Here is a 14,183-nt window from a genome sequence, read left to right on the forward strand (position 1 = left end):
TCAATGGGTTTTTGGATTTATTAAAAGGTTTTCCCTAAAACGTTAGAAAAACGTTTTTTGATTTTTGACGCTCAAAAAGGCACTTTTGCGACTTTCTCATATTTTGAGCAAAAATTTTACATAAGGTGTTCAACCAAAATAAAGTTGATTTTAGGTCCAACTGAAGTGTTCTATTCAAATAAAAATTTTACTTTCATGTAGATTTTTTGCGACAAAATGGGAAAATTGTTTTTGAATTTTTCCGATGCAAAAAACGCTATATCGTTTTTTCGGGCAATTTGTGTTTTTTTTTTCGTTAATTGCTGACTTGTAGTTGCTCACGGCTATTTCTTTCATAAACTATCTACCAAAAGCTCGTTGGGGGAAAATTTTTGTGTGTTTGAGATTTTTTGTCGCAAAAAAATCACGTTTTTTTTGGATACGTCTAACCGGGGAAAGGACTTCTAAGGTGACGTCTGGAACCTCGGGCGATCATCTCTTGGTGACGTCTGTAACCAAAAAAATGTCAGTTCTTCTTGGTCGGGTGACGTCTGAAAACCCTTGAAAAAAAACTCTTCGTCTTTGGTTGGCTCGTCTGCAATAAGAAACTCTTCCTCTGTCGTAGTCTTGGATATTAGTCTTGGGGTGTGCTCATGCCCCCTCTTTGTTTCAAAAAAAATTAAATTTAATTCAGAAGGTTTTATGTCCTTATTATCAAGGCGGATGGTCACCAAAATTATGTTTTAAAACATATCTCTAACCTAATCATTTGTTAAAAGAGCACGTCTAAGTTTCACGTTGTTGGACAAAAGAGTCAAGTTTTTGTTGCAATTTTGGCGGTTTTTAAATCATCTTGAAAGTTGCAATAACATTGGCAACATATGTCACCCAACGAGAGGGGGACTACAGAATTTAAACCAACGGAAAGGCAGTTCGAGAAACACATAAAGAGAAGATCACTCAAAAAGACTCAGAATGCCAATATCTCCATGTTTATTTTAGAAAAAAACAATGATGAGCTGTGCAAATCTCATTTTATCCGTTTTAACTGTACTTTGAATGCAAATCTTCACACTGACTAGCTATAAGGAAACAAAAAGAATTTGCAACTGAAGAATTATTTTGGTTTTGATTTGTTTTGATCTATTGTCTGAAAGTTTTTTAATTTCTTTTATTTTACTTTTTAATAAAACAGTAACTTTGAGGGGCAACTCTATGGGGCACTATGTTAGTCTCCATCCGTGTTTTTTTCATTGATGTCATCGTTTAACTGCTGCCCTGCTGCAATTTTCACGCTGTGCTTTTGAAGCTTTACGTTAACTTCATGGACACTAAGGAAAATAGAGCCACAAAAGAGTTCAAAGAACGTTGCAAGCCATTTGGAAGTGGTTGGATCCTGTGTGCGCTCATGACCACGCTGTACACGATGTCTACGACAGACTCCTTACCTAGAACCAACCAGGTTCATGGTGACCCTGTTCGAAGCCTCGACTTATGAAAAAACCTATAATGTATGAGGCGGCAGGTATAAAAAGACTTTAATTACATGGTCGAGGGCCCAGTTAAAGTCAAGCTAATTTCTTTTCATATACGAAAATGAATCAAGCTGAAAATTTACGCCAACACCTGGGTTCAAGCTTGTGGCCTTCTCCAACAGTACACAATGGTTAACTAGTTGCGCTGCGTCTCCTTAATTTTGAAGGAAAATAAAAACAAGACATTGCTACGGTTGCGAGTGTAATTCCAGGAAACATTTTATTGTCAAGCCAAATTCCAGTACACGTTTTATTGTCCAGCTAAATTCCAGGATACGTTTTATTGCCCAGCTAAATTCCAGGACACGTTTTATTGTCCAGCTAAATTCCAGGACACGTTTTATTGTCCAGCTAAATTCCAGGACACGTTTTATTGTCCAGCTAAAGTCCAGGACACGTTTTATTGTCCAGCTAAATTCCAGGACACGTTTTGTTGTCTAGCTGAAATTTTATATTTATTTGGACTTAGGTTCTTCTCCCAACATGAGAGCTTTGATTCAACCCCTTTTTGTTAAGGCAACCTAGTTTTTCGGTTTAATTCCGTTTCAACTGGAGCTTAGTCTTCTATCATAACCTCAAAGACCACCATGCTTCGTTCAGATAAAATCGGAAAACTTTCCAGACCTGTTTCAACATCTAGTCATGTAGCCTGCTGAGAGAAAATTCCAGTGGGGATCTGGGAGGACATTATTGGCAAGAGAACAATCAAGATTGGATCTCTCTGCCCACCCAAAACCCTAAGTGTTGGGTTAGTCATTCACCACGAGTAGCTTCAGTTTTCCATTTAATTACATCGCGAAATATTGAGCCGAGATTTCTTGTTCTCTTGGCAGAGAAAATGGAACTTCCAAGATTTTTTTTGCAGAGGGCGTGATTGTGCCATTATTGAGGTTTATGGGCAGTTTTCAACAGATCGTTTTAACGATTTGTTTATAATTCTATGACAAATTTCTTGGGATATCAAAATTTCGCATAGTTCGGTGTGGTAAGAGAGATTTACGTATTGGATTATCTCTGATCCGAGTTTATGAGATGCCGTGAGTGAAATTTGGATGGATTTTTATATAACTATCAGACAAGAAACTGAAAAGCGTACGCTGATGTTATGTTGGTGATATGTTTGCAACCATGGTGATATCAACAAAACTCTATGCATTGAGTTTTTCCAAGTTCCTACCCAGGTTCTGGACTCTCCATTCTACAATCTTTCACTTTTGGGTCTTCCCGGACTTTATGCCCTCCCCCAGTTGTGGAAAAAAGATCAAATAGATTCCTTTAGCCAACCTTGGTAGATGGTAGATTATGTTATTACTTCAGATTTTAGGCAAAACTGTGTTAACGATTTACCACTTTCTGTAACGTTTGCTCTGTAAACAAAATTTCAGTACCAAAATTGATGCATTGCTCTGAAGTTTTTTCACTAAGTTCACGGAAGCTTATTTGAAAATTAGATAATTTTTCGGCAGAAAAATATAAAGAGCAACTCTTTGAGTGTTAGTGAGAGTAAAGTTAGGGACTTTGTAGGTTGCAACCACACAATCTGTTAATTGATTGCAATCCTGTGCTCTCGATTGACTCAACTGGTGAAAAGTGCTCAATTGACACAACTGTTGAAAAGCGGTGAATTGAGCTACCATTCTAAGCTCCATCTTATGATCACAACTTACGTTCTAGAGTTTTTAGTTAAACACCTATCAATTGAACCCTCTATCATTCAACCCCTCTATCATTCAACCCCTCTATCATTCAACCCCTCTATCACTTCACCCTGATTTTAAACTAATTAGGACTTTTAAATTATTTAAGAAAATAACTTAACCATTCCTCGCGGTCCATTGCCATGCCCAGTGGCTCACGGGATTTGCTATGAAACTATCACTACCGAATATGGCTTTAAGATTTCCGCTTAATTATTGCAAGATATGTTTTCAATATCGACTGCTAATTGGCGGGGTGAAGTGATGAAATGATAGAAGGGTACAAAAATAAGGGGCGAACTGATATTTGATTAAGATATGCGGAGTTAAATGAATCAGGGTGAAAAGAGCAAGAACCATTCTTTACAATGGCCAATCCGCACGCTTCAACAAGCAAAACAGTGATAGGTTTGGGAAGTATTTCTCACTATAATAAATCTTTCTAGGAGTAGCTAAACATTTAACAGAATTAATTTTATCTAACTTTTCTGCGACTTCAGTATCTGCTAGTTTTTTGCTTTTGGCCTGGAAGTGTTGCGGATTCTGATAGTAGCTTGGGTGACAGCGTGATTCAATTTTTTTTACATTTTGGAGTCAAAATTTTAGGTATTGCAGCTCTGGTTGAGGGTTATTACTCTCTGAAGAGCACATCACCTTCATTACTGGTAAAGTTCCTTCTCACATTAGAAATTCTTGGCACTTTTTTCACCCTTTGGTTTAACGCCCCTGTCTCAGTGCAGTGACCACGAGAGTCTATACCAGCTAAACACCCCTTTTTCGCAAGCTGGATTTTATCGACACTGCTTTTAGTTTCAGGGCAATTAAACTTATATTATAATAATTTTAGTTGGCTTTGCTTTGACGTGTTGAAAAGTTGGCACACAAAATTAGAGAGAGTGTAGAATGTGTTAAGTAGTATAACTTGTCGCATATGTCTTCTCCTCTCTGTAGAACAGCACCTAGCATGAGGAAGAAACAGTTGCTGAGGGTGAATTGGTACTCCTCCCCTCCTACAGACCCATCTGCACCTGAACAAATAAGTATACAAAAATTTTTCATTAATGACAAATACAATTAAGCTTTTCATCATTAAATTGTTCAATTGTGCCTTTTTCTGAAAAAAACCGCTCGAGATTTATATAGGGTTTTGGCTGTATAGAATTCTGGAAAATTTCTGATATCGAAATAAAAACCATGATTTATACCAAGTAATTTGTCATTTCAAAACTTTTTCATGAAAAAATTATCCAATAATGTCTCAGGATCAGCAAAACGATTGCTGTAGTTCTAGCCTGCCGTTTGTTTCTGTAACTGCTGCTGCTGTTGTTCTGGACCCATCCATGCAACCAGACTGATCCTGGATACAATGAACAGCACCACACTCACTGACAGGTACGAGAAGATTATACACATCCAGATCTCTGTCTAACACACACATGCTGAGATTAGTTTAAACTGGATGAAATTGTAATTAGACCATGGTCGACCACTATTTGGTATGTAAAGACCACCAGCTGACCACTGTAAAACTTTCGGTTGAAGTTACTTGTGACGGGCAGGTAAATCACTTAAGTTTTGTTCTGCTAAAAGGAAATCAGAAGCTTGCTTATCTAAAGAGAAGAATTCCAGATGAAACAAAATTGTCAGTCAAATGCAACCTAGTCAAAACTTACATAATATCGATCTTGTTTTATGAATCAAATGTTTGGTATAACAGTAAAACTATCGTCAGGCAAATGGAAAGGTTTCAGAGAAAAGGTTTGAAATTGATACCATCAAACAGTCATTTTACTGATAAAGAATACAAGGATTGTCTTCGATCAGTAAATTTACTTCCAATCACATATCAATTTGTTTTTTTTTTTTGCATCTCTTAAATTTAAACAGAATTTTGACAAGAAAGTTTCCACTTGAGGCAGAGAAATTGTGGCGAACAAGGAATGGACATCCCAAAACACGATCAAACGAGAAAATATTTTTATACTCAAACGAATGTAATCGCCAGAGTGGCCGATCTAATTTTTTCTACCGAGTTACAAATATAGATTTGAGTTACAAATAGATATTCTCTACCAAGAATATCTATTTGATTTAGCTAACAAGAATTTTGACTACAAATCGTACCCATATGGATGGACAATGTTTGGGTGAAAAAAAATTCAAGCCCCGTTAGGGACTTACTAAGCTTGGTGAAACCAAGTTTACTGAAATTTATTATTATTATTATTATTATTATTATTATTATTATTATTATTATTATTATTATTATTATTATTATTATTATTATTATTATTATTATTATTATTATTATTATTTTTATTGTTATTATTATTATTATTATTATTATTATTATTATTATTATTATTCTTATTATTATTATTATTCTTATTATTATTGTTATTATTACTATTATTATTATTATTATTTTTATTAATATTATTATTATTATCATTATTATTATTATTATTATTATTATTATTATTATTAATATTATTATTAATATTATCATTATTATTATTATTATTATTATTGATATTATTATTATTATTATTATTATTATTATTATTATTATTATTATTATTATTATTATTATTATTATTATTTTATTATTATTATTATTATTATTATTATTATTATTATTATTATTATTATTATTATTATTATTATTATTATTTTCAAGTCAGTACTTATCGATCATACGGCTCCAGAAAAAATTTTGTCTCCCAATTGGATTATAATTAATTATCAAAGAAATTCAAGTAATCAATTTTAAGCTAATTGAGACGGTTGTTTTGAGTGTATGTTTTGCGGCATATTAAAAAAAATACCAATTAAAAGAACGCCCCTCCACTAAAAAATATTTCGTCGACTCGTGGCTGCAAGTCATCGCCGATATAAATTCTGACAGTAATCGAATTTGATCAGGTACAAAAACACAATATGTTAAAAATAGAAATCCAAGACCATGTTTTCATGACCACCCCACTTTCAAATTATGTGCTGTTATATAGCATGTTACTATGGAAAAATATAGCTCGTGCGCCCGGGGGACGTAAAAGTTTGGGGGGCAGGGAATAGATCCAATTTGGCACTTTTTTGCGGCGTAACTATAAGTTGATGGTGGTACCTGTAGTGGTCTTAAGAAAGAGAAGCTGCTAGTGGACTGTGAGCTCCTCTTCATCATGATACTGACTCCCACATCCATATATGGCTTAGTGAAGTCCACCACTCTCTGTCTCTCACTCGTTATCGTCAACGGAGCCAGGGCTATGTCTGCTGTCTATAACCAATACAAAACAACAAATCTTCAACAAAAAGGAGCATTTAAAAACCCATTATAGTAAATATAGCATAATAGGAGGCAATGTAAAACTCCACATCATTTTAGATAGGAAATGAACCCCCACGCGAATAAACCCCACGAAAAAAAAACCCCACGGAAATAAACCCCCACTTTAATATTAATGTCCACATATATGGACGGGGCAATAATGGGAGACTCGAAAATTGTGGCTATCGTTACGATTTCCTAATGGAATGGTTCTTGCCGGGAAAACAAAGTCTTTTTTGTATTTTTATAAATTAATTGGTGTTTTTATATAACAGGTTTTTTGACAACTTTTTTCTTAAAAACTTTTTAACGAACATTTTTACAGCTCACTTATTGGAACAAGCTCAAGTTATGTCCTTTTTGAATTATAATTATTTTGTCGTCTCCATCACTTGCAATTATCTTAAAACCCAGTTGTTGATTTAAATTTATTTTTTTTCAATCAGTATTTATCATCTATCTTTATTAACACCTGAAATAACAAGCTTGAATAAAAATGCTGGTGCTTCGCAAATTCCGCACTGGCTGAGTTCCCAGACGGAAAACATTGTCATCAGGCCTTCCCAGACCGAATGGCCCATCGCGCAGAAGTCAATTTGGTCTGGGATCTAAGCGTGGGGTGAACTTATTTATCTACTCACACCATCGATGAGTTCTCCAATCATGCCGTTCCAGCTGCCGTTGGACATGGGTGCCCCCCACTTGCCATCCCTGACCAGGTGGATCTTGTAACTCATGTTAGTCAAGGCTGCTATCTCCTTCAACAGATCCACGCAGAAACCCTCGAATGCATCTATCCCCTCTGAGGCTGAGCGACCCTCTTTCAGAACTGTGAATGGCGCGCTCTGAACATTGTTACTCTATATTTATAAGTTTTAAATAATTTTAAGTAAATTTTAAATTGATGTACACGTGATCGATGTACACAATTAATGCACCACAGTGGTCGATAAAATGTAAGCTAGTTTATTTAAACATCAGATAAAGGATCATTCAATGAATTGGCCCATTTCATTGACCATCGATATCATTTTCAGTGAAAGGCCTATATTACCTATATTTGTAAGGCCCACTCCATTTTGCACTATATTTGTAAAGCAAAGCTTTCTTATTCATTGGATCTTTTGAACAATCGCCTCCCCTTTGGTAACTAGTAGAGATTCCCAGACTATACCTAATTATTTTTTCAGCGCTGAATCATGATCTTTTAATCTGAACTTTGGACTGCCCGGTACTCCGATCATGTCAAAATTTACCATGATCATGGAAAAAATTCAGTATAACATTAGATTCTCTGAATTTGAGGACTGAAAAAAGAGCTCAGAAAAAAAATGAGAATGTAAAATTTCTGAATTTACAATGCAACCAGGACATGTAACAAAAACGAATACCAATAAATATAAGAAACAACATCTGTTTATTAATAGCCGCTTTCATCTTCTCAGCCGGCTATTATAGCACTCCTATTTTTTTACAATTCAAAGAATTTGAATTGTATTGGGGCGCTGTCTTTTTTTTTTTTTTTAAGATCTGTTCACACATTTTCATGATTTCTGAAGTCAAATTGGAGTAGTGATTTTGGTCACGCCGAAACAGGAAGTGGAGCGAAAAAGCGAGTGGTTTTGCGGCGTGAAATTTTTCGCTTAAAATTTAAAGTAGAGTGAGAAAACGGTTTTTGAACAAAAATTCGCTTTCTCGCTAGGGGTTTTTTGTTCACATGCGGCAATTTCACTTTGATTTTTACTGTTTTTCGATTTTTTGGATCGGATTTTTTTCTAAATGGTTTTCCCAATCCTTTCATAGTCCGTTCTAGGTCTAGTTTTCTGTTTAGTCAATGAAAATTCTTTGAACTGTATGTCAGGACTTGTCCTGCTATATTTTTTTTACTTCGTCGAACAAAAAAAATGTTTCGCTTTACCTCATTTTGCCGCTTTTTCAACATTTTGCGTGATATATTTTTGACTTCTCTAGGCTAGTTTCTCTCTTCTCTCATTCTGCTAAAAGTGATTTTGAACATCAGTTGCTCAGCAAAGCAATTAAGAATGAACAGAGTCAGTATAAAAAATTGAAGTCAGAAGTGGAAACGGGATAAACCCATTAAGCCCAATTTTAGATGCCCGCAATTTGAACGTCGTTCCTATAAGTCTTAGTTACCATCTCTAATGCTTATTGGGTATTGATAGTAGCCCCTGTAGCCTCTCTCTAAGAATCAGAAGTACGTTATGTTCAACTACGAAATGCCATCAAAATAAATCGGACTTAAAAAATGTTTTCGTACAAAAATCTTTTTTTTTTCAATATCTTCTATTCTTTCAATCCCAATCATGCTTATAGGAATCAACGGCGGCTATTTTCCGGCAATCTGCCGGGTATGTTTGATTGAAACCAATTCAATAACAATCCCGACCGTATCCATTACATTCCCGACAGTTTGCGTTACATTCCCGACCGTTTCCATTGCATTCCCGACTGTAAGCCGCTAATGGGGGTTGGGGGATGTAATTGGAAACTATTTTTATTCTAGTTTACTTCTATTTGTCTGCTGTTTCTCTACACTTCGTTCTTCAGGGGAAGGGTGTCCGCGTGTGAACTGACAAGGTGACGGGCAAGCTCCACATCTGGGATAAGGAAAGACACTTCAGGGAAATATATATATTTATATATATATATATATATATATATATATATATATATATATTTATATATATATATATATATATATATATATATATATATATATATATATATATATATCTGAAGCCATAAACCAAACGAATCAAAAAGTAATCTATCTACAATTGATTGTAAAAAAGCTACCATTCATATTATTATCAGAGGTGAAAGTAGGTAAACAACCTCTTAAAAGCTCCGAAAGAATTTTCAGTTGTCGGGCTTAAATCTTTCGACCCCACTTTTATGCTCTAGTCATGCGTTCATTTGAGTAATAAGGCCGTTTTCCTGTTGAAGATCCCTGAAGAAGTTTGGAACCTTCATAAATCTACCTCAACATATTTTGCGGTGGCATTTATTCCTTAAAAACTTAATACCTAGCATGGTTTTTTTCGAAATATTTTCCCATTCTGTTTAGAAAAGCTTAAGTTTCAGAAATCATAACTATTAAGAAATAATACAAAGAATGAGCAGAATTTCCATTAGCAATTTTTGATGTGAATTTTCACTTGAAGGTAATGTCTACCTTTTGTTGTGTTGCGCTAATTTCACCTTTTATCTTACATCAGTGAAATAAATCTATCTGAACTCTTTGGTGTAGGGAAAGAAAAAAAAGAAAAATAAAAGAAACAATATACGATCAGTGGCATCTCTTTTACACTAGGTAAGGTTCGTAAACATCGATCTCGTGATCCCTTGAAACAAGGATCCGATTGTGAGTGAGAGGATCGTGAAGTCAATTTTCTTTTGGAGACGCAATTGTTTGCGTCAGGGTTTAGTCAACTCGACAAAACTCAAACGAGGAGTATCTCACGGGCAACTCCGAATGTGACACAGAAACAGCATCTGCAGATGTGACAATAAAACAGGTCTACTCTTATAATAATAGATTGTCGGCCTGTTTTTCTTAAATCACGATGTACCAACGTTATGCTAGTACAAAAATTTAACAAATATCGAAATTTTTCCACCCTTGACGTTCGATTTTGCCATATGGATTTAAACATCGCAAGATTCTTGCAAGGAAATTGGAAGGATAGTGCATTCCACTGTAAGATTTCTTGGAATTTTCCTATAAGATTTTAAGTTTTTGGGGGGTTGTTGCGGGTGTTTAACATGTACCTGTATAGTGACGACATCAACTGGCTTCTCTTTGAATACGTCACTCTGTTCCACATCTGTCTCTTTGCCTTCTGGGAACACATACAGCCCATAGGTGTCATTCCAGTGTCCAATCACAGTCTTGACAGCCAACCTCTTTATGGACACGATGTCTATCTTGTAGTTCTTCCTCTCTCCCCAAGAAGTGAACTGGATGTTGCCAGAGATGCCATTCCGCACTCTCAACTGAAATGTACAACAAGTTACCAATACAAATCCGCCGCCAAGGAAAAATATTATAGAAAAGTAAATAGCGCAATGCTTCATTTAATTGCACCCTTTCCAATAGATAGACAAGTACAAGGGTTAAGAGCTTAGTCCAGAAGTTTATGGACCAAACTAATTTTGTGTTTAAAGTTGATTCTGAAAATGTAAATGTTAAACCAACTGTTAAACAAAACTGTAAACCAAACATTTTATAGATTTAATTTTAAAAACACCAGCATCCGCTAACTACCCGGTGCATCGTTTCTCGGAAATCATTTCAATCTCCCATTTTTCTCCGGTTATTTCATCATATATTTCTAGAATTTCGATTCAAACTTTTATCTTAAACATAGTTAGAAATGTTCGAAAGTTCAACTTGCTAGTTTATTTGACAAGAGCAATATCATTCAAATCACAAATTTGAATAAAAATGAATCTTCAAGAAATGGTGCTGTCAATCAATACTTGGTTCAAACTGATGATTCCAGATAGTTATTATTAGAGTTAGATTTTTTGATCTTAAATGTTCCCACCACCTATTGAATGATTATGATACCATCGGAATTACAAATGGATTCTTCGAAAAGTGCAAATGCATTCTATATAATGTATCCTGTGCGACAAATTTCTAGGAATTTTGCAGATGCAAACCATATTATGTGATTCTTGCGACCCCCTATAAATCATGGTGCACTGATTAGTTTGTTATATTTTTTGCACTGATAATGGGTAAATATACAGCCAATATTTTAATCCTATTTCATCCACCAAAACCAAAAAAAACATCTGGATATCCGAATCTAATCTCTCCAGCAAGTCTTTAAGTTCAACTGTAAGATATCATCTTGTTTTTCCAACCCTTTTTTGAAACTAATTATGTCACTTCGCAAAGAATGCTTTTATTCCGCTTGCAAAAGATCATAACTCAAAAGGTTACGGGCGCAGCAGTTTTCTAAGTCATTAATATAACAAAATTAACTTGTTGATGAAAGTCTGAAGTATTTTCCACTTAGTATCTTTTCTTTTCACAACTGTTTTGCCAGCTCATTCTACAATGGATCAACAGGCAGTGAAGCTGCCGACCTACACAGGAAAGTCACAGGAGATTGCAATCTGGGGCACAAGATTTCTTGTGATCATGAAGAGGAAGGGGCTCTACATGGCACTACTGTGGACAGAGGAAAAACCCAATGTGCCTGCATCGCGAGCCATGGGGCAAGCAACGATGACAAGAAGAATCCGAAGGTGCTGAGAGATGCATTTGAGAAAGAAGTTGCTGACATCACGGATAAGCGAAACAACAATTTGATTGATTCCACCTCGCACTGACTCCAGAATTAACGATACTCATGCTGATGAGAGATGAGTGTTTGGGAGATGACGGCATCAGAGATGAAGCAATGGCTTGGAAGGTTTTTCAGGAAAACTTTCATGGTTTGGAGACGCCGAAAGTGGTGACTTTAGTGACGCAGTTGGCTCGATTGCAACTCAATGATTCTATAGGTTTGGTCAACTTCTTCATCAGAGGACAGTACTTGCTCACAAGGCTAAAAAACCAGGTGATGCAGTCAGAGAACCCTTTTCAACGCCTTGGCCCTCAATGGTCTGTCAAGGAGGTATGAAACTTTTGTTATGCAGGAGAGCTTCAGCCTGGTAACTTCCATGAGAGCACAGCACAGAGGCACAAAGGACAAATTGGTACAGTTGCACTAGCAGTGAAACGTGACGTCACAAAGGGCTCCAAGAATGGAAACTGTTTTGATTGTGGGATTCCTAGATACTTTGCCAAGGACTGCAGGAGGAAGGAGACGGCGCAATAAATACAGTGCAGTGAGAAGGGTCAACTAAACAGGGCATGCAAGAGAAAAAGAATTATGAGGTAAACATGAGTACCGATGGGTCCGGCATTGGCTACACCAGATGAGAAATTTTGGGCGGCTCTTACCCAGTGGAAGGTAGCAGTCATGCTAATGAACAGTGGTTGCACGAACCACATAGTGAAATAAATAGATGCGTACCTGGACTTTGTGCCCATGCAATCAGTGGTCAAGGGCTTCCAACTGAGAGGCTTTCACAATGGTGGGCAGAGGCTGTGTGAGGATCTGCATAACCTCAAACAGTGGGGAACTCCAATGCGCACTGAGGAATTTTTCGTTAGTGCCTAACACTTCTTCAATCCTCCTATCTGTCTCAAGATGCACGGACTGGGGAAAGCGCTCCAGTTTTAAGAATAAAAACAACTGCAGGAAACTTCAGAGGGAAACTGGGATAAAGGTAATGGAAGAAAGTAAATTATTACAGAGTTCAAGATGAGTTCCGACACATGAATATTGACCGTGCAAAGAAGTAGCACAGATGATAGGACCGTTTGAATGAAGCGGATGTAGTAAGGAATGCACCACAGACAGTGGGGAACTCAAATATGTATGCAATGTGTGAGCATTGGCCAAAATCACAAAAATTATAGTACTAATTCGCCACGCTGCAAGGATCAGAAACTTGGCTGAGAGACGAGGAGAAAACAAATGCCTAAGAGCTTATGCGATGTATAACGCATAAATTTTCAACAATAAGACATTTATGGTTGCGCAGAAATTATGAGGAAGAGAGACAGAGATGTCAGCAAACTTGAACCCAAGGCGTTAGAAGGAAAGTTTTTGGGTTACACAAAGGTTTAAAATTGATATCTCCTGATCAAACCCAACTCATGCAAGGTGATGGCAGTTCGCGATGTGGTCAAGTAATCTGAAAAGGGCTCAACCTCTGAGAATACAGAGACGGCTGACGTACTATATGAGAGGCAAAACTACTGGGGTTCGGACACCCTTATGGTGATTATTAGAATCAAGGCAACAAAGATAGACAGGACACATCTACTGCAATAAAAGAGGTGTGGCAAGAAGCAAAGCGCGTGAACAATAAAGAAAGACACTGGGAAAAGATGCTTCGGATGTTGAGGAAGCGGCACTAGATGAAAAATCTGCAGCAACATGAGGGATTCTCTGAGACTCAAAGTCACTAGAAGATACTGAGACAGAAGACTTCTCACAGTCAGAGACAGTTGGCTTCTTTGAAAATGCACTGGAGCAAGCGTACAGGGCAGAGCCCAGACGACGGACACGAGCAAGGAAAGTTCAACAATTTTTAGAGAAGTCAGGACCCATCATGTTGTGACTGAGGGTGACTATGTGGAAATTAAAACAGTCTACGAAGCCAAGCAAGGTGAAGATTGGGACCAGTGGCATCGTGCATTGAAGGACGACGGCAAGGCACTTCAAGACAACAAGACATGGAACCTAGTGGGACCACCCACAGACATGAACCTCATACCGGACGTCATACCTGGATCTACAAAGCAAAATTGCGACCCAGTGGTCAAGCCGACAAACGGAAAACACTCGAGACAACGTTCAATTGGAAAACAGAGAAAGAATACACTGATTTCTGAACCTCAGAGACAGACAAAAAGAGGGCTAAGTCACAGTCGACCAAGAGTGCTACGTAGAAACAATGCTAGAGCGTTCCCAAATGTTTCAATGCAAACTCTCAAGAACTCCAGCAGAGTCCCACTTGAAACGTCCGACAGCACAAAACGGACACGAG

General features: G+C 36.7%; 1 protein-coding gene across 1 annotated transcript in view; it reads right to left on the reverse strand.

Annotated features, from left to right (window-relative positions):
- The window catches only part of LOC142338435 (glutamate receptor 2-like), a 91,507-nt gene that overhangs the window by 42,363 nt on the left and 34,961 nt on the right, over positions 1-14,183 (reverse strand). The window contains exons 9-13 of the mRNA XM_075388195.1: positions 10,335-10,559; positions 7,184-7,387; positions 6,339-6,491; positions 4,504-4,636; positions 4,134-4,239 (exon numbers count right to left, since the gene is read on the reverse strand). Coding sequence (XP_075244310.1) covers positions 4,134-4,239; positions 4,504-4,636; positions 6,339-6,491; positions 7,184-7,387; positions 10,335-10,559 — 821 coding nt within the window. The remainder of the gene's footprint in view (positions 1-4,133; positions 4,240-4,503; positions 4,637-6,338; positions 6,492-7,183; positions 7,388-10,334; positions 10,560-14,183) is intronic.

This window comes from Convolutriloba macropyga, chromosome 4, assembly GCF_964194025.1.
Source record: "Convolutriloba macropyga chromosome 4, txConMacr16.3, whole genome shotgun sequence".
In the NCBI taxonomy this organism is placed as follows: Eukaryota; Metazoa; Xenacoelomorpha; order Acoela; family Convolutidae; genus Convolutriloba; species Convolutriloba macropyga.